This window comes from Empidonax traillii, unplaced genomic scaffold, assembly GCF_003031625.1.
Source record: "Empidonax traillii isolate 1590-97213 ecotype Southwest subspecies unplaced genomic scaffold, ASM303162v1 scaffold782:size294519, whole genome shotgun sequence".
Taxonomy (NCBI): domain Eukaryota; kingdom Metazoa; phylum Chordata; class Aves; order Passeriformes; family Tyrannidae; genus Empidonax; species Empidonax traillii.
Genome location: NW_020955975.1, coordinates 8,695 through 24,600, shown reverse-complemented (window position 1 = coordinate 24,600; position 15,906 = coordinate 8,695). Strand labels below are relative to the sequence as shown.

At 37.3% G+C, this 15,906-nt stretch overlaps 1 protein-coding gene across 4 annotated transcripts in view; it reads right to left on the bottom strand.

The window, feature by feature from the left end:
• UXS1 (UDP-glucuronate decarboxylase 1) overlaps positions 1-15,906 on the bottom strand; it is a 76,076-nt gene that overhangs the window by 51,592 nt on the left and 8,578 nt on the right. For 2 of the 4 annotated variants that reach the window (XR_003573214.1, XM_027901387.1), the window contains exons 2-6: positions 13,280-13,307; positions 10,896-10,944; positions 8,727-8,770; positions 5,026-5,086; positions 98-278 (exon numbers count right to left, since the gene is read on the bottom strand). Coding sequence is in view for 2 of the 4 variants with exons in the window: in XM_027901387.1 (XP_027757188.1) it covers positions 98-278; positions 5,026-5,086; positions 8,727-8,770; positions 10,896-10,944; positions 13,280-13,307 (363 nt within the window). In the remaining 2 variants the exon portion in view is untranslated. Of the gene's footprint in view, positions 1-97; positions 338-5,025; positions 5,087-8,726; positions 8,773-10,895; positions 10,945-13,279; positions 13,308-15,906 lie in introns of those variants that run through there. The other 2 variants (XM_027901390.1, XM_027901388.1) reach the window with 2 other exon arrangements.

Genomic DNA, 15,906 nt, shown 5'->3' with positions numbered 1-15,906 from the left:
CCAGAATTTAGTGCATAAATTTAATTTCTTTACAGGCACACCTACTTAGAAGGGTAAAGCACAACAAAGTGCAAACACCAAAGCAGAGACAACTTACCTTCAATGTACAGGGGCTCAACGACATCGTGATTTATCAGTTCGAAGTTCTCATGACCAATCCAGTGCTCCACATTTCTTTTCCTGCCCGTAAAGAAGTTGTCCACAACTGTAACCTCATGGCCATCCATCATTAGTTTGTCAGTAAGATGAGAACCCACAAACCCTGCTCCTCCAGTTATCTGCGTTAGGACAGTTGGTATAAATTTCTTTTTCTTTTTACAGAAACACTAGACAAAGTCTACAAACATGAAGACAGAACAGTAGCTTTCAGATCTTTGCTTACTCCAGGGAAACCAACTACATTTCCATACCACTTTTTGTTTCAAAATGTACAGCACTTAAAATTTCAAGAGACATATTTGACATGTTTCATTGCTGTCAGGCTAGAAGTTCAGCTACCTATTCACATCAACAAAATCTCTTTTTCAGATTACATTATTTTCCTTTTTTTCCTTCAAATTGGATTGTGCCCTTTTATGCAACAGTAAAGCCTAAAGACACAAAAAGGTAAGAATTTTCTGCAAATTCCATTTCCCAGAAAAAAAGATAACACAGAATGCCAGGTTATTTTCGTGTCAGATTTATAATATCTGACATGTCAAATCTAGCTTTTGTCTTGTATAAATGGAAGACATGTTGGGTGTTCTAAGTAAATACTGCAAGTTTGCACCCAGAAAGGAAGAAGGAAGTTCTCTGAAGACCTCTCATCTGAAATATCTGCTAAATCCAAAATCGTTCCTTTTGTGTTTTAATGCATCCAGAGCTTACATCATTCTGGACTGAAGAGGGCAGGCAGTTGGTCTAGATGATCTTTGCAGGTCCCTTACAACTGAAAAAGTTCTCTATCATTAGCTCTGACATGCAGCATTTGCCTGTCTTGGAAATTTCTGATGTTTTATTGCAAAGAAACAAGAAGGAAAAAATATTTTAAACCTCGTACTCTTGTTCCATTGCAGATGTACAAGAAGCAAGAAAGTTCATTATTTTTTCCCTTTTTGCACCTCGGACTTCAACAGTAAACAATCAAAAAAACCACAAAAAAACAACCAACCAAACAAAAAAAACCCCACAAAACAAAACAAAAAAACCCCTCAGTATTGAAGCAGTCAGTGCAAGTAAGCAGAAGAGCAAGTTGTGTGACACATCCAGACAGATCTATCTACAGAAGTAATTATTTTCTCTGCATTTCATAATCTGTTTTCAGGAACAAAGACATGACAGATCACCACTCTCAACAAATGGACTTGTAAAGCCTTGTGTGGCATCAGCTATGTTATATGACTGCCTGATCAAATTCACATTTTGAAAGTGATTCAGCTGTTGATGTCCATTCTTCAGCTGCAGTGACAACTAACTAAACAATGAAAGGACATGGTGTAATTGTCAAGCAGGAATTGAATTAACTGATGGTGTGCTAAAACAACAAAATACTTAGTGGAGAAGGATGAGATGCCTGAAATTCTTTCACTCTGGGTTAGTCAAAGGTAAAACATTTATCCTGTCCCCTACCTTGCCATCCACTATTTTAAAAAGCCAGATTAGCAGATTTTTTTTTTTAAACTAGAAAAAATATAAAGGAAAACTACCAAAGACTGAAAAGAGAAAAAAAACCAAAACAAACCAAAAAAATACCCCTAAAAACTGTATCTGTTTTCTTTTGTAAAAACTTGAATGTCCACTTCTTGCATTCTCACATTTGTTTTTCTTATTAAAAATTCAGGGCCACCAGTGTTTCAAAGTAACTGTAAGTACCAGTTAAAAGAATCATTTAGTTGGTCTATTTAGTATTCTTCTGAGTTTGTCAGGGCTTCCTTGTAGCAGATTCAACATGTGATTCAGTTCCTTGACAAACCTGAAGGAGAAACAGTATTTAGGAAAAGCCCTCCTTGAAAGAAAAAGAAGAACCTCATGATTCCTACCACGCTGCAACAGAGAGGAGGGAAGGACAAGTTTCTGGCAGAATGACATGAACAAGGAAAGAAGAAGAACAGTAACTGAGGGAGAACAGCCCTCTGCCATGCGCCACCACATACCAGGGAAAAAGTCATGCATGGAAAACCTACTGCCATAAGCTTATCCCGTCTTGGAAGCAATCTGCAGCCTTCCTGAACGTTCCAAGGGTTTGGGCTTTTTTGTGGTGACAAGGACAAAACTTTTCTGTAGATGAACTGAACCTACTCCTTCAATCAAGGCCCAAGGAAATCTCCTACTGCTACTTCTATTTCCAAGGCTGCAGAAAACAGTAAACCCGATGCTTGCACTACATCTTTAGTGCAGTAAAAGAAAGTGTCTTCTTCCCAATCTCCCTTTTGGAAAAAACATAACAACACCAAGCACTCCTTACAGCACTATGCTATATGTAAGCAAGCAAACAAACAAAAAGGAAAAAAGCACAAACCAATTTTGTCTGGAAAGAAGTTTCCAATTACTTTAAACTTGCAAGTAGTATTTATGATAAATTTAGGTTAGCTTTATTAACATACCACTTCCATAGGTATTAGATAAAGAAATAATTGAAAAAGGAGCTGAATTTCCCCTGGAAAAGTAAACAACTGTGTAAATTATGGGGTTTTTAATCATTATTTGATGCTACACAAAAAAAAAAGATGATTTATCACTGAAGTTTTTTGTATAATCTTCCTGTAATCACTCATAAAAGCATCCTTTCTAAATATGACTTCCTGCAAATCACAATGACATATTAATCTCATCATCATATATTCTACATGAATCATTTCCATATCAGAACTGAAGTACCAGCACTTGGGGCTTCATAGGAATTAATCAAAATATTTAAATACTTAGTAGTGCAAATATGCTTGGTAACTTAAACAGCTACTAAAGGGAAAAATATTACTGATAATTTTCTCCACTAAAGCCACTTCTAAGTTTGTCTATTTGTTACATGAGCTCATTTCTTTTGCCTGCAATCAGATTCAAACCATGTAATGTACCATATGGAAATCAAATTCATTTTTTATTTTCTGCTTTTATCAGTGCACTGCATTCAATTCAGAAAAAGCTCCACCCAACAGACTGAACAAATGTCAACACTATCTTCCATAATACTAACAGAATTCCTTCTCTGGCATATGAAAGCCTGTGGCTTAGTCACTTCAGAGAGCTCAGGAAATAGATAGATCATGCACAACAGGATGAAGACCTCTTTTCAATGAAAGTGACAGTGTATCTAGTCCCATCTGAAATACCATCAAACATCTCCAAAAAGATGCAATGTATAAAAAATAATTGCTAGAACTGTTGCCTGGTCAGGTCAGTGCTGCGAGTATCTCCAGGCTGGAGCTGGAGACTGCACTCAGATGAAAAAAAAAAAAAAAAGTAAATCAGAATTTAGGATGGATTCTAGAAAAAGATGCAGTATCAACAAAACACAAAGAAAATGATCTACTGAAGTTCACTTGGCTTGCCAATTCTTGAGAAATTTTGAAGTGTCATGCAAGGACTACATGTGGACCTTTTTATGAGGACTTCAGCTACTCAAAACACGGATTCTTACTTCTCATAGGATTATGACAGCAATGCTCAGAGAATGGAACTGCCCACATGGGGCTTGTGAATGCCCATCCGAGTTGGCACCAAACTAATCCCTGACCACGACAGAGAGAAGAAACGACAGAACAACTTGCCATTTCTTTTGGTCAATTTTCTCTTTAGGAATTTAAACTCTACAAAATACATGGACTGTTTGCCTCCAGGTCAGCAGAAAACACTTTTATTTCAACTACTTGCCATCTCTGTTGAAGTAACAGATTTCAACAAAACATCCAGTATTTTTCAGTGGCAAAGTCAAAGTGAACATTAAGAGCTCCACAGCCTGTTAACAGCTTTCATTGACACTTTTCCTGAAAGTACTGTCTCACTTACACACAAAACACGACATTAAGGTTACTTTACTACCCTTGCACATGAGACACACAATCTAGGAATTTTCAGACTTATGCCTCTCTCCACAAGGGTACAGGGAGCCTACAGGTCTCCTTCCTACAAACTGTCACAAAAATGACAGAACATCATTGCAGAATTAAACTAATTTAATAACACTTGTTTTTTATGACTTTTGCAAGAGCAATGAAGATTACTGCAGCAAAATCACAATTTTTTAATCTGCATCTCTTCAGTGTTTTTCTTCAAAATTTTGAAGCCAAACCAAACGAAAGCACCAGATCAGTTAGGCACTCTAGCTGAGTTTTGTCCTAGACTTTGCTTTTTACAGTGGAGGCAGAAGTTCATACTCTATGTTTACACATCTCAAGTAGCTATACTTTCTCTGCCTTGAGAACATGGGAAAATTCTTCCAGTTGACAAAGAAAAACAAGGAAAAATTTAGGTCACATATAACGTCAAAAATGTTTATAGACAGAACTGGAAAGCTGATGTTGCAGCACAATTCACTGACTTTAGGAATGCCCTGGATGACTATTGTCCTGACTTAACCTGCCACCCTCTTCTACCCTCAAATGCTTATGATGCTTCAAAATAACAGAAACAAGAGAAGATAACAGAAAGATGAACACTCCCAACAGAGCAGCTGTTTTTCCAGCCTTATGACTAGATTTTGCCCCATTCAGTCACACAAGCTTTCTGTCAAGATGTGCCTAAAATGTTTCCCAGGCTCTGCAAGTTTAAGCCATCTGGGAACACACACAAAGATCCTTTGGTAATGCGATTCTAAAATGTTACAGAGAAGAGCAGTTTAATTGCAAATCAAACCTCCAAAACAGCCCAAGTCTCATGTTCTCACACTCGGCATATGAACAATAACAAAAAGTAAGTGAAGCACTACTTTAAACCGTGTGCAACGTGTATGACATCCAGGATAATTTACTTTATCCCTTCTCATATCTTAATCCTACAAGAAGAATTTGGTATTTCCCAAAAACAACCCCCAAATAAACACCAACTTACCAGGATTCTTTTACGATCCTTTTCTGATAAAAATTTCACCGGTGGATATTTCTGGGTAAAACTAAAGAACATTTCAAAACAAAGAAGAGAAACTAAGTAAGTTTCAGCCCTGTTTCTTCTGATTTTCTAGAATGAATCACTTGACTTCTATGTTTTGAGAGCAGAACTGATGCCAGGCATGATATCACAAGAAAATAAAACAGTAAAACACAAATAGCAATTGGACACTTTTAAAAAAAAGTTCTAAAATATAGACAACCTTCTTAAAAGTTCTGGAAAAGAAAGCAAGTTTTGTGATTTACAGCACTGACTTGGAACACTTCTCCTTAAAATTTCAATGCAAAACTTAATATTTTAAGTTTTAAATCTCCTTAAAGTTTCACAACAATCAATTTAAAGTTTACAATCAGAATGCTGTAGAAACACCTCTTAAGATTTCTACTAGAGAACTTATTCTGTATGACAACTAATCCTAATTTGCTTCTCAGAAGTACCTAGACTGCCATTGTTTTGATGGTCTTCAAGCTACTGCCACTTAATTTTTGCACCTTCTTTACACAAACTTAATCAAAGCAAAACCATCATAAAATAAAATCATGTGACATATAAATCTTAGGTGTTCTACCAAGCTCTTTATACTCGGAACCTTAGATGATTTAATGGATCTGGAATTACAGCACTTTTCTCCTTCCCCAGCATGCATTCTGCATACAGCAGAAGTTCTCTGAAAGAAGGTGTGAATTTTATTTTTTTCAGTAATTAGCATCATAGTGTTGGCAATATTTTAATAGCTCAGGTGTTCCTTAATTAAGTATCAGTGTGACACTGCACAGAAATCAAACTGTGGTTAACCTTCTCCTCCAGTAAGTCCACATGATAGGGACGCAACTGCATGTATCACACAGGAGCCACATATACCGAGAGTTACATTTTCTCCTGCTCACAAATAGATGCTGACTGAACTGACCCTAAACCTCTGATCTGAAAGCACTTCCTCTGCTTCCACCCTGCAGTATTGGCTCAACAAGAATTTTTCAGGGGCAAAGCACAGATGCTTCTGTACTTCGTCAAATTTTCATCCCACTGTGAAAGTTGCTCTCAGTTTTGTTTCTTGGACAGGAGAAATATGGTGCTGGAACCTTCCAGTGTCAGCCACACAGGGAGACTGAAATAAGAAACTACTTTCACTTGCCTTGTATCACTATAGAGGTCACTAACAATTTCTTTAAGCTGAGGCAATAAAAAACAGCAATGCATAAGCATAATGCAGAAAGTAAAACACCTCCTTTCTGTGGCAGAAAGGAAAATTCACCAATAACATGAGATTTATGGAGTTCAAAAAAAGTTTAAGTGCCAAATAACTAGATGGAAGGCATAAGTCTGTCTCCTCCGTTTCCAAGACCATTATTTTAAGGTCACATTAATCCAGGCCAGAGTCATATTGCTGCCAAAGGTACCTCACAATCACTTTTGCTCCTTCTATTACACCAATACTAGTTCAGAAGCAGCGGGATAGAGTCTAGCAGCCAAATGATGATCTTTTGGCAACAACACTGAGTTTATCCTGACCTAATGCTTGTCTTGGTGACTTCATGGCAATGCTTTTGCTGTGCAAGCTATTAATAAAAACTTTCCAGCTTTAGCTTCAGTTAAACAATCTCTTGTCATGAGACTAGCATTAAGGAATTCTTGTTTTTCCTGCTTCTCAAAAACATGACAATGGCTTGCTTTCACATTTTATCGGCTTACGAGTTAAGAAAACATTGACACTTCAGTCGGCTTTGCAAGCAGGACCAGCCTCCAGGCAACTGACAGTGATTAGTTATTTACTGTCACTTTACACAGACACAAAATTAAAATATTATGAATTGAAACAACCCACATGCAGCTAACCAGCAGAGGTGAATGAGTGCATTATTTGAAAAGTTCAACAATAATAAGAGCCCATATTTTGTGAAAGTATAATTCCCAGACTGCCCCACAGAGAGGTAAAAAAATATTTTGATTCTTTCTCCTCTTTGCTAGAGATCTGAAAGAAGACTCATCAATACATGCCAAAAAAAAAAAAAAAAGAAAAAAAAATGGAGAATTTAGATGGCTCCTGGAAGAAGTTTTAACTTTATGGTTCCACTCAACAACTCATTGCTCATTTGGAAAAATACAGCAAATGGAATGGGCTTCCACAAAGGTCCTCTGTGGATGGCAGAAGAATTTACCTAAACTGACAGCAACTGAAGCTGAAGATTGACTGGGCTATCAATAAAGATTAAATAAATCAATTGAAATGTTATAATTGGTATGGTAGTATCACATGCAACCACTACAGGTGACACAGTCTGCAATGTGTTTAATTTTGCCAATATGTGCCTAGTTCAATCCATGATATTCACACACATATTAAGAGATAAGCAACCAGATCAGTATTCTCACTGAAATAAATTCCATGTGGCAGGTCACTGAACCTTTCAAATCAATTGTAGAAAACAGAACTGAAAGTTTTTCTCCTTTTTTTTTTTTTTCTTACAGCCTAGGAGGGGTGGGAGGAGCGGGGGCAACTGCTCACTGGAATGACAAAACTCTGAACACCAAAACACTGGTGTTTTGGCCAAGAGCAATGGTATTTCTGCCCCCCTTTCAAGGGGAAAGCACACAGCCACCCATATGCTATATGCAGCCTCGTGGGCTTACTGGTACTGCTTGGACAAGTCAAGAATTGGCCCTCAGTAACGAAGCACTCTTGGCTGGCTGTTTGCTTGGGATACCAGCAGTGCCACCTGCAAAACAGTATCACTGTCAAGGCAGCATGTTCTTGTCAGAGTTGACAATTCCCATCCCTATTCGAGACCTTGTTTTGTGATGAAAAGAATCTGCCCATGAGGACACTCAAATCAGAGAACTGATGTGACAGAAAGGCAACCAGGCTGTGAAGAGAGGGAGTTATTTGCAAATACACACCGAAATCCCTAGTTTCCCCATCCAGCTTACTCGAATGGTTCTGATGGCATAAAAGTGAGGAAATGATCTTGCAGGGTGAACACAAGCAGCCAGGGAGAAATGCATAAGGCTTGGATTTTTATTTTTTAGCAACTATGTCTATTATATGTGCTTGTGGATCTACAGCACATGTTTAATATCTGCAATTCATCAAAAAGCTTGTGTGCTTTTCCTCAATTGCATCATCTAGTTTAATCCAAGATAAAACATTCCCTTACAAATCCTGAGAGAAGCAAGTCAGTCAGGCTCATCCAAAGCTCACACACAAACTACAATTCACAAGCAAATCACTGTAATTAGTTGAACCATGGTAACTGATCACAAGTGTAGGAAAAGTAGGGTTAAACATATTTTCAGTCTCTTGAAGTTGAAACCAGTATGTGTAAGCACACACCTGGGCTGGACCTTCTAAACCATGGTAATCCGTTCATCAGTTGGACTCCAAACAGTTAATTCCTCCACATGATTTGAACTTTACAAGAATTCAGCGCTCCCAGTTTGCTTTAGTAGGATTAATCAGCCTGAATACCTTAAGCATGAGTGTCTTTCAGCATTCAAGGCCCCATCTTCACTTACATATAATAACAACTCAAATGTGTTAAGGGTATATACAAAACATTTCTCTCAAGCCTACAACTACAGAGTTGACAGCTACAGAACAGAAACCATGCCTTTGAACTGCTTCCCAAATTTAGCAGAAGACATACCTTTTTTCTAGATCTTTGATTTTCTCCCTTAGAGGTGCAACAGCCTAAAATAAAGGAAAAACATTTAATCTTTGAATAGAACATGACTCACATCACAAAACACACATATAGGGAGTTACTTTTGAGCAAAATCCATGGTGGTCTCCTGAGAAGAGCTTTACTGAAGACACTCCAAGAAACTTGCATCTTAAAGCATCCTTTAAATAAAAAAGCCTTCAATTTTTTTCCACCAAAAATCCAATCACCTAGTATAGTGTGAAATGAAATCCCTTAGCTTACCAATGAAAACAAAACACCTCAAGGCTATGAGCATCATATCCTTGATAAGGACAACCAACATTATGCTTCCTATTTGGCAAAATGAAGTCACAAGTGACTACTCTGAGGCTGTCAAAGGCAATCTATATCCAGCACCAGCACAATAGGACAGTAAGTAAAACCTCAACTATTTAAATGGACAGCAGATAAGCATACAGAGGACACAGACACGGAAAAAGAGACAGTAGCTTTAGAGAAAAGGCTGTAATTATCTCAGAACATGGTATGTAAATTTAAAGAAACATTTAAATACATAAGATATGTTCTACATTATGATTTGAGGGTATATCTAGGCTTTTAAGAAAATATAAAATGGAAATTTGTTCAAAAGTAACAGTTCACATACCAAGCCTTCTGTTTGCATTTTCACTGCTCTAAAGAGAGAATCACTTAAAGTGCAATCAGTTTCAGGTTCTTTATCACAAGACCAAAATTTCTAACAGTCTTGCCAAATTTCAGCAAGTCACTGAAGTCTTGCTTCAAAGTTTTTAAAAACATGTCAGAAAATTTACTCTCTAGGGCTATACACAAGTTGAAAGTTATCAGAAGGTTATCACTTGAAGTGGTACTGTGTATCAACACATCAACAACCAACATTAATTTGTTTTGTACAAATACTTCTAATCAGAACTAGACAATTCAGGAACTTCATAAACTGAAATATGCTGCATATTCACATTAAGAGGAAATAATATGGTATTGTCATTTATATTCACTAAATATTTAGCTCTGTGGAGTGGCAAATAGTTCTTGAAACAATTATTCTGATGGTTCAAGTTTTAAAAAAGCTTTAAAAAGATCCAGGAATGCTCAGCTTCTCAGACCTTATAGTAACTCCACTCTACACATTGATTTTCAAGCATTTCACCATTCTTTAACAGCTGGAATTGTCACAGTGCTTGTTGTTACACTTCCTAGAATTAAAAAAAAAAAAAAAAAAAAAAAAAAAAAAAAAAAAAAAAAAAAAAAAAAAAAAAAAAAGAAACCCAGAAGAGAAGAGAGGCATGGAAAAGACAAACTAAGAACACAATCTTTCCACTGATTACAAGCAATTTCAGTGGGTTTCTCACTGAGTTCAGAGGAACAACTGCTATATAAACCTGCTGGAATACAAGACATTAGACAGACCAGACTACACTAATACTCTCACTCATACCTACACAAGGGTAAGGGGTATTGATCTCCAGGACTTCTCTATCTATTAGATACTTTGCTTTACTGTTACTGGAAGTCTAGAATGTTCAGAGAAAGAATTGTTGCACACATTCTTAACATTTCACAATGAACTGAGGTTGAAATGGAAATTCAGAGGTATTGGTACAGAAGTTCATAAGCACCAGTGTGTTCATTACCCATGCCTACTCCAGAAACTACTAGGTTCATGCTTAAAGCATTGGTACTGCACACCATCCCCAACCACAAACACAGCTATATTTGTTCATTACTTAAGAACAAACCAAAGCACTTTTGGGCAGCTTCAAGTTTCTTATCAGACATATATACTTCACATTTCGTAAGGGTGACAGAGGAAAGAGTTTCTGTATATCCTTTCAGTAACAAATTAAACAGTTCTTGGAAGGATTCTACCACAGTTTCTGCAGCAAATCCGTCAACAGATTTATTACTTTCAAGAAAGGTTTTGAGGAAAACAATGCAGAGCTACACAGCCATGTCAGAAACTCAACTATAGCCAAGAACAGTTTGAAAACTTATGTAGACACAAATTCAGTGCTCTGAGTGGTTTTAGCAGAATGGAGAGTAGTAAGATAAAACTAAATATACCCCTTCAACATGAAATGAGTGAAATGGAGTCCTCAAAACAAAACAGATTGCAGGTATTCGCAAACTAACCTCCTCTATTTTACTTTCCACCTTCTGATCCCCATTTTCTTGAAGAGTCCTGTTGGCAAGAAAAGAAAGAAAACATAATCCATACCTAAGCAATAGCTGCTTCACTGCACCTTCATCATGCTGTTAAAACAGAACCTTCAAAGCATCTCGAGTTAGTATTATTTCAAAGACGTACTCAGAACAAATTTAAGTGGGTGGTCCAATTCCCACTGAAATCAGTTAGCCTTTTCACCAAAGGCTAACCGGCAGAAACTGAAACCAGCCCACAGGAAAGAATAGTAACTATAAAAATTATATTCATTTTACGTTGAAAATTAACTTCATTTTAGAAAAGAGTCTAATCACTGTTTTTGAGTAACTTTACTGTGCAAGTGCCCAAAACTCTCTTTGAGGGTCTCTGCTTACTGTACGCTGACAAAACATTTTCCCTTAACAACACAACAGTATCAATCAAAGAGAGAAAAGGACAAATAGATCTCACTTTGAACTTTTTCAAACACAAAGGAAAAAAAGCCCTCTACTAAAACATCTCTTAAGTAACCACCTCATGGGCAAGACTGACCTCTCACACAAATGCTAGTCATTTGAAATGAAGCCAGGGATGAAGCATGTTGTGGTAACTGGTGAAAACAGAGTACTGTCTAAGAAGCTTATGTCTTGCATAAATCTGTGTGGTCTTACTTAGCATCTAATTGTGTAAAATCTCTCAATGAGTTGTGTTCATTCTTGAGTAAATGTCTACAAGTGTAGAATATATTTTACTCCCTCCTTCTATGTAATTTTCCTTACATTTGCATAATTATATTTTTTCAATTAAACCTTCTGAACGGGGAATTATTTATCTTCCAGTAGTAAGTTTTTGCATACTAGAGGATTCACGGGTATCCAACATAAAATGGAGTTCTTTCATAAATAAAAAACAGAGCTCCTTTACTTGGGACCTGAACTCATTACACCTAGGGAAACAGAAGATCCTTTGTTAAGCAGATATATATATATACACACCATACTGTTAGAAGTTAGAGCAACGATTCCCTTTCATAACCTTCTGTAAAACTCTTACCTTTTAAAAGTCAGCTCAGTCTATTACTGAGGCAAAAACATTACTGATCAGATTCATTTTGTGCTATCTGTAAAAAGTACATTAAACTCCTACACAAAGACACACAGACCCTGAACCAAAAGGACATCTCAAATAAGAAATCATATGCAGGTAGTGGCAGAATTTGTAATAACAGCTTATCAGGGAATAAAACACAATGGATACCACATCCACCTGTCCTCTGCCAACCCCTCTTTGAAGTTCTTGTCCTCCCTTAAGAAATGCTCAGCTGCTCATGTAACAGCTGCTAAGCTGCCACAGCTCGATGGTCATGATAACATGGTAATCTAAATGATATCTCCATCTGCAAGACAAAGCAGCTCAGCAGCTGTTTGCCTGACAGCTGAGCACTCTGTGCATCAAGGGTGGGAAACTCCAACAGGAGTAAGTAAAGTGGACTGCTTGGGACACGAATAGATCCCAGAGAAAGCTGTCCTGGGTGAATCAGAGCCCATAGAAAATTCATTATTTTTCTTAGGTTTTCCTCAAACTTTCCTTACTCTATGCTGCTAAGAGTGGCATGACAGAGTACCAAAACCCTTTAGCAGCAAAACAACATGGTGAAATATTTTGTCCTCTGTACACAATAACTTTGTTATAAGGAATGGGCTGTACCCATATTCTCTTCAATTTCTTTTGCAGCTGTGTTTTCCTGGTGAATTTTCCTGGAGGACAAACTCATATGCAGGCAGAAATGATGTGAAAATCTGCATGTTTTTCATGCATATGCAATGCCCTTCTATTTCTAAAGGAGAAAATTCCAGGGAACAATGCAGGATTTCTTGCCTTTCAGCAGTTAAACCATCAGATTATCTCCCAATTAACTCAGGGGGAGGAAAAACTCTCCAAAGTAAGTTTCTGATTCTAGGTACAGAAACACAGTTATGGCAAGCAGCAGAGAATCTGCTGCTCTTCAATATTTAAGCCCATATTATCAGTGAGATACAGTTAAATCTGTGCTGAGGAAAGCAGAATCCAAGCCTATGAAACTAGGTATGCCAACCAACTTGCCAAAACTGGAAGATAAATTTGTGTAAAGAAAGGTAGATGTTGAAGTGTGATTAAGATGCTGGGTGAGATTTGCAGCAGACACACAACCCTTTTTGTGATTGAACACCCTGGATTTAGAAAAACGGTTATCAGCTGCTTAGCAACCACACAAACAACCGTGTGAGCTGCTGTTCTGTTTTCTCCTTACTTTATATATATTGACACATGTTGATGGGAAAGGTAAGTTGATTTTATTTCATATAATATTCCATTAAAAAATGATATACATTACCTCATATTGACAAAGTTTCCCCATACAGCTGCAAAATAAGAAGACAGAAAACATTACAGTGTCATATAACAGTACATGAGGTCATTTTTCCTATTATCATCAGAAGGAATTTAGGACAATCTCAAGTATGTTAACCGTAAATTACCTAAATAAATTGCATACACACACCCTCCCCCCCCCCTCCAAGTATCTACAACACAGTTTCAAAGAGTGGGAGGAATTCTGATGAGATTACAGGAAACAATAAGGAAATGCACAGGAATTATTTAAACTATAATTCGTCACTGTACACAGATTAAATAAACCAGAACACTTGACTTGTTTACTAGTGACACTGAAAAAAGAAAGTAACCCTGTAGACCTGAACCACACAAATTGGAAACTGCAGAATAACAAGAATAAAAAGACTGGCCACTACAGGTGAGAGCTGAACCAGTCCAAAGAGATGTCACCAGAGTCCTGCATTAAAGGTAGGAAGTACTTGTGCACACGTGTGTTCTTTCTCTAAACACATATCTTGTGATGCTAAGTAATATAACCAAATGCCTCAGTAAGCAAACAAAATCCATTTATTACACTGTTTGTATGGAAAAAGTTTTATAGAATGATAAATCACTCTAAAATAGCACTGCAAAGATTTATCTGGGTTCACAAAAAAGGTATCTGCCCAAATTATTTTCTACTAGGAAAAAAAAATCTGTTGAAATTGTTCAAGATTTATGTAATTATAGCAAGACTATCAGAACACTGATACTCCTTTAAACTACATTCGGTGTCCTAGTTGAAAGTCAAAAAATGAGAAGCCATAAACCAGGCTATGCTGACAAGGAAGACTTGACAACTTCAGATCATCGAGATAAACAAGGTTAACATGGAACAGTTATGTAAGGGACCCTGCACAACAAGAAACACAGCAAATATACCCCACATATCTCCAGAAAATCATTCTGCGATTGCTCTTTAAGAGACAAGACTCAACCTAAGGATTCAAATTACACCGAGTCTTAAGAAGGAGAAGTTGCCTATATGTAGTATTTACATACATATAGAAAGCTTCTGAGATGTCCTCACTTTTTGTAAGTTATGTTACATACAGGTCTCGAGTAGCAGCTAGTGAAGTATTTTGCCTACATTTAGGCTTTCGGCATTTGTTTTCATCATTATTACTTTCTAAGTTCAAGCAGAGGATGAGGTGTTACAGAAACAAGAAAACAAAAAATGCCGCTACAGTCACAGGTACCTTCCAGGCAGGAGGAGAAATAAAACATACCCAAGAATAAGGAATGGGACGACACAAGTGAGGATGCAGTAATGCAGTGGCTGTTCTAGCCTTTAGGGGATGGCAAAGCTACTGAAGTGTTTGCAAATGCTTGAGTGCTGCTGATTAATTCAAAGGGTAACTCAAGCAAATCCACGACAGACTATCAAACAAACGGTAGGAGGGCACTGTGATATCTCTGGTGGCATCATAAAGCCTCCTGTTGTCTTCTGAGGAAAAGATAGGGAAGCTTTATGTTAGAATGAATGATCAATAAAATCCAACTGAATTTAAAAAAACCTCAAATTTTATGTTAACTAGATAAAGTAAATTTACTGTGGGGAGAAAGGGATATAGTGTTGAGCAGTAAGTTAAATTCCAGTTATTCACCCTCTGACTAGGATTTCAGCATTATTTATGATAACATTAATGGAAAACCTTTTTTTTTCCAGTGAATGATGACCATCTGACAACTACAAGTACAGAATTCTGAAGTTAGATACTTCTCAGTTATACTTAAAATGAATTATTTTCCTGGGCTACAGAAAGGTATACAAATAATGTAAGCATTGTTTATGCAGTGGCAGGAAGCATCTGGGCTTAGCTGGTGAAGCAGGAATTGATGAAAAAAAGAGTTGCCAGCTGCAACAAATATCACGCTGGAAAGATAGTGCAGCTACATGGCACACAAGAAACTGGTTTCCTAAAGAAAACATGTTAATTGTCTGTTCTCAGTATCCACAGCAGGGAAGGGGAGCTCAAAAAGGCATTCGCGTCCTTCCAGAATCACTATGTTTAATCGTCTGATATCCCAGTCATGTAGGGGTACACAACCTTACAATACACTTCTAAGAAACATATTTTTGTACCATTCTGGGGGAAAAAATAAAGAAGAAAGAAAGAGGAGAAAGGGCAAAGGGGAAACGGGAAGAGAAGAAAAAGAAACTGAAAAATGAATCACACAGGAACTACCATATTGAGAGATCTGAAGAGCCCTAAAGTCTCTCTCACGTGCAAAGAGGCGTTGCAGAAACTCCTTCATACTGCCCTCGCCAAGGAGTCTGAATGCACAATTCCAAGAAGGACCTCTTTAGCTACTGGTGCTCACATATAGCTTACCTCAAGGTTTTAAGGATCAGATATAAGATTTTGCACTACAGTGGAAATAAGGTTTGGTTGTTTTTCTTCTAAATGCACAGTTGTTTATATAACAGGCTTGCCCTGCTGCAGAACCAGCAATATGATTGGGTTTGGTGGCTGGCTGGGGTTAAATCACGACAAGGACTATGGCTCACAGAGGATTTCCTTGCCCTAAAGGTTATGCCAAGGCCAGTCTGACATTCAGGCAAGAACGATGGAAACATATTAA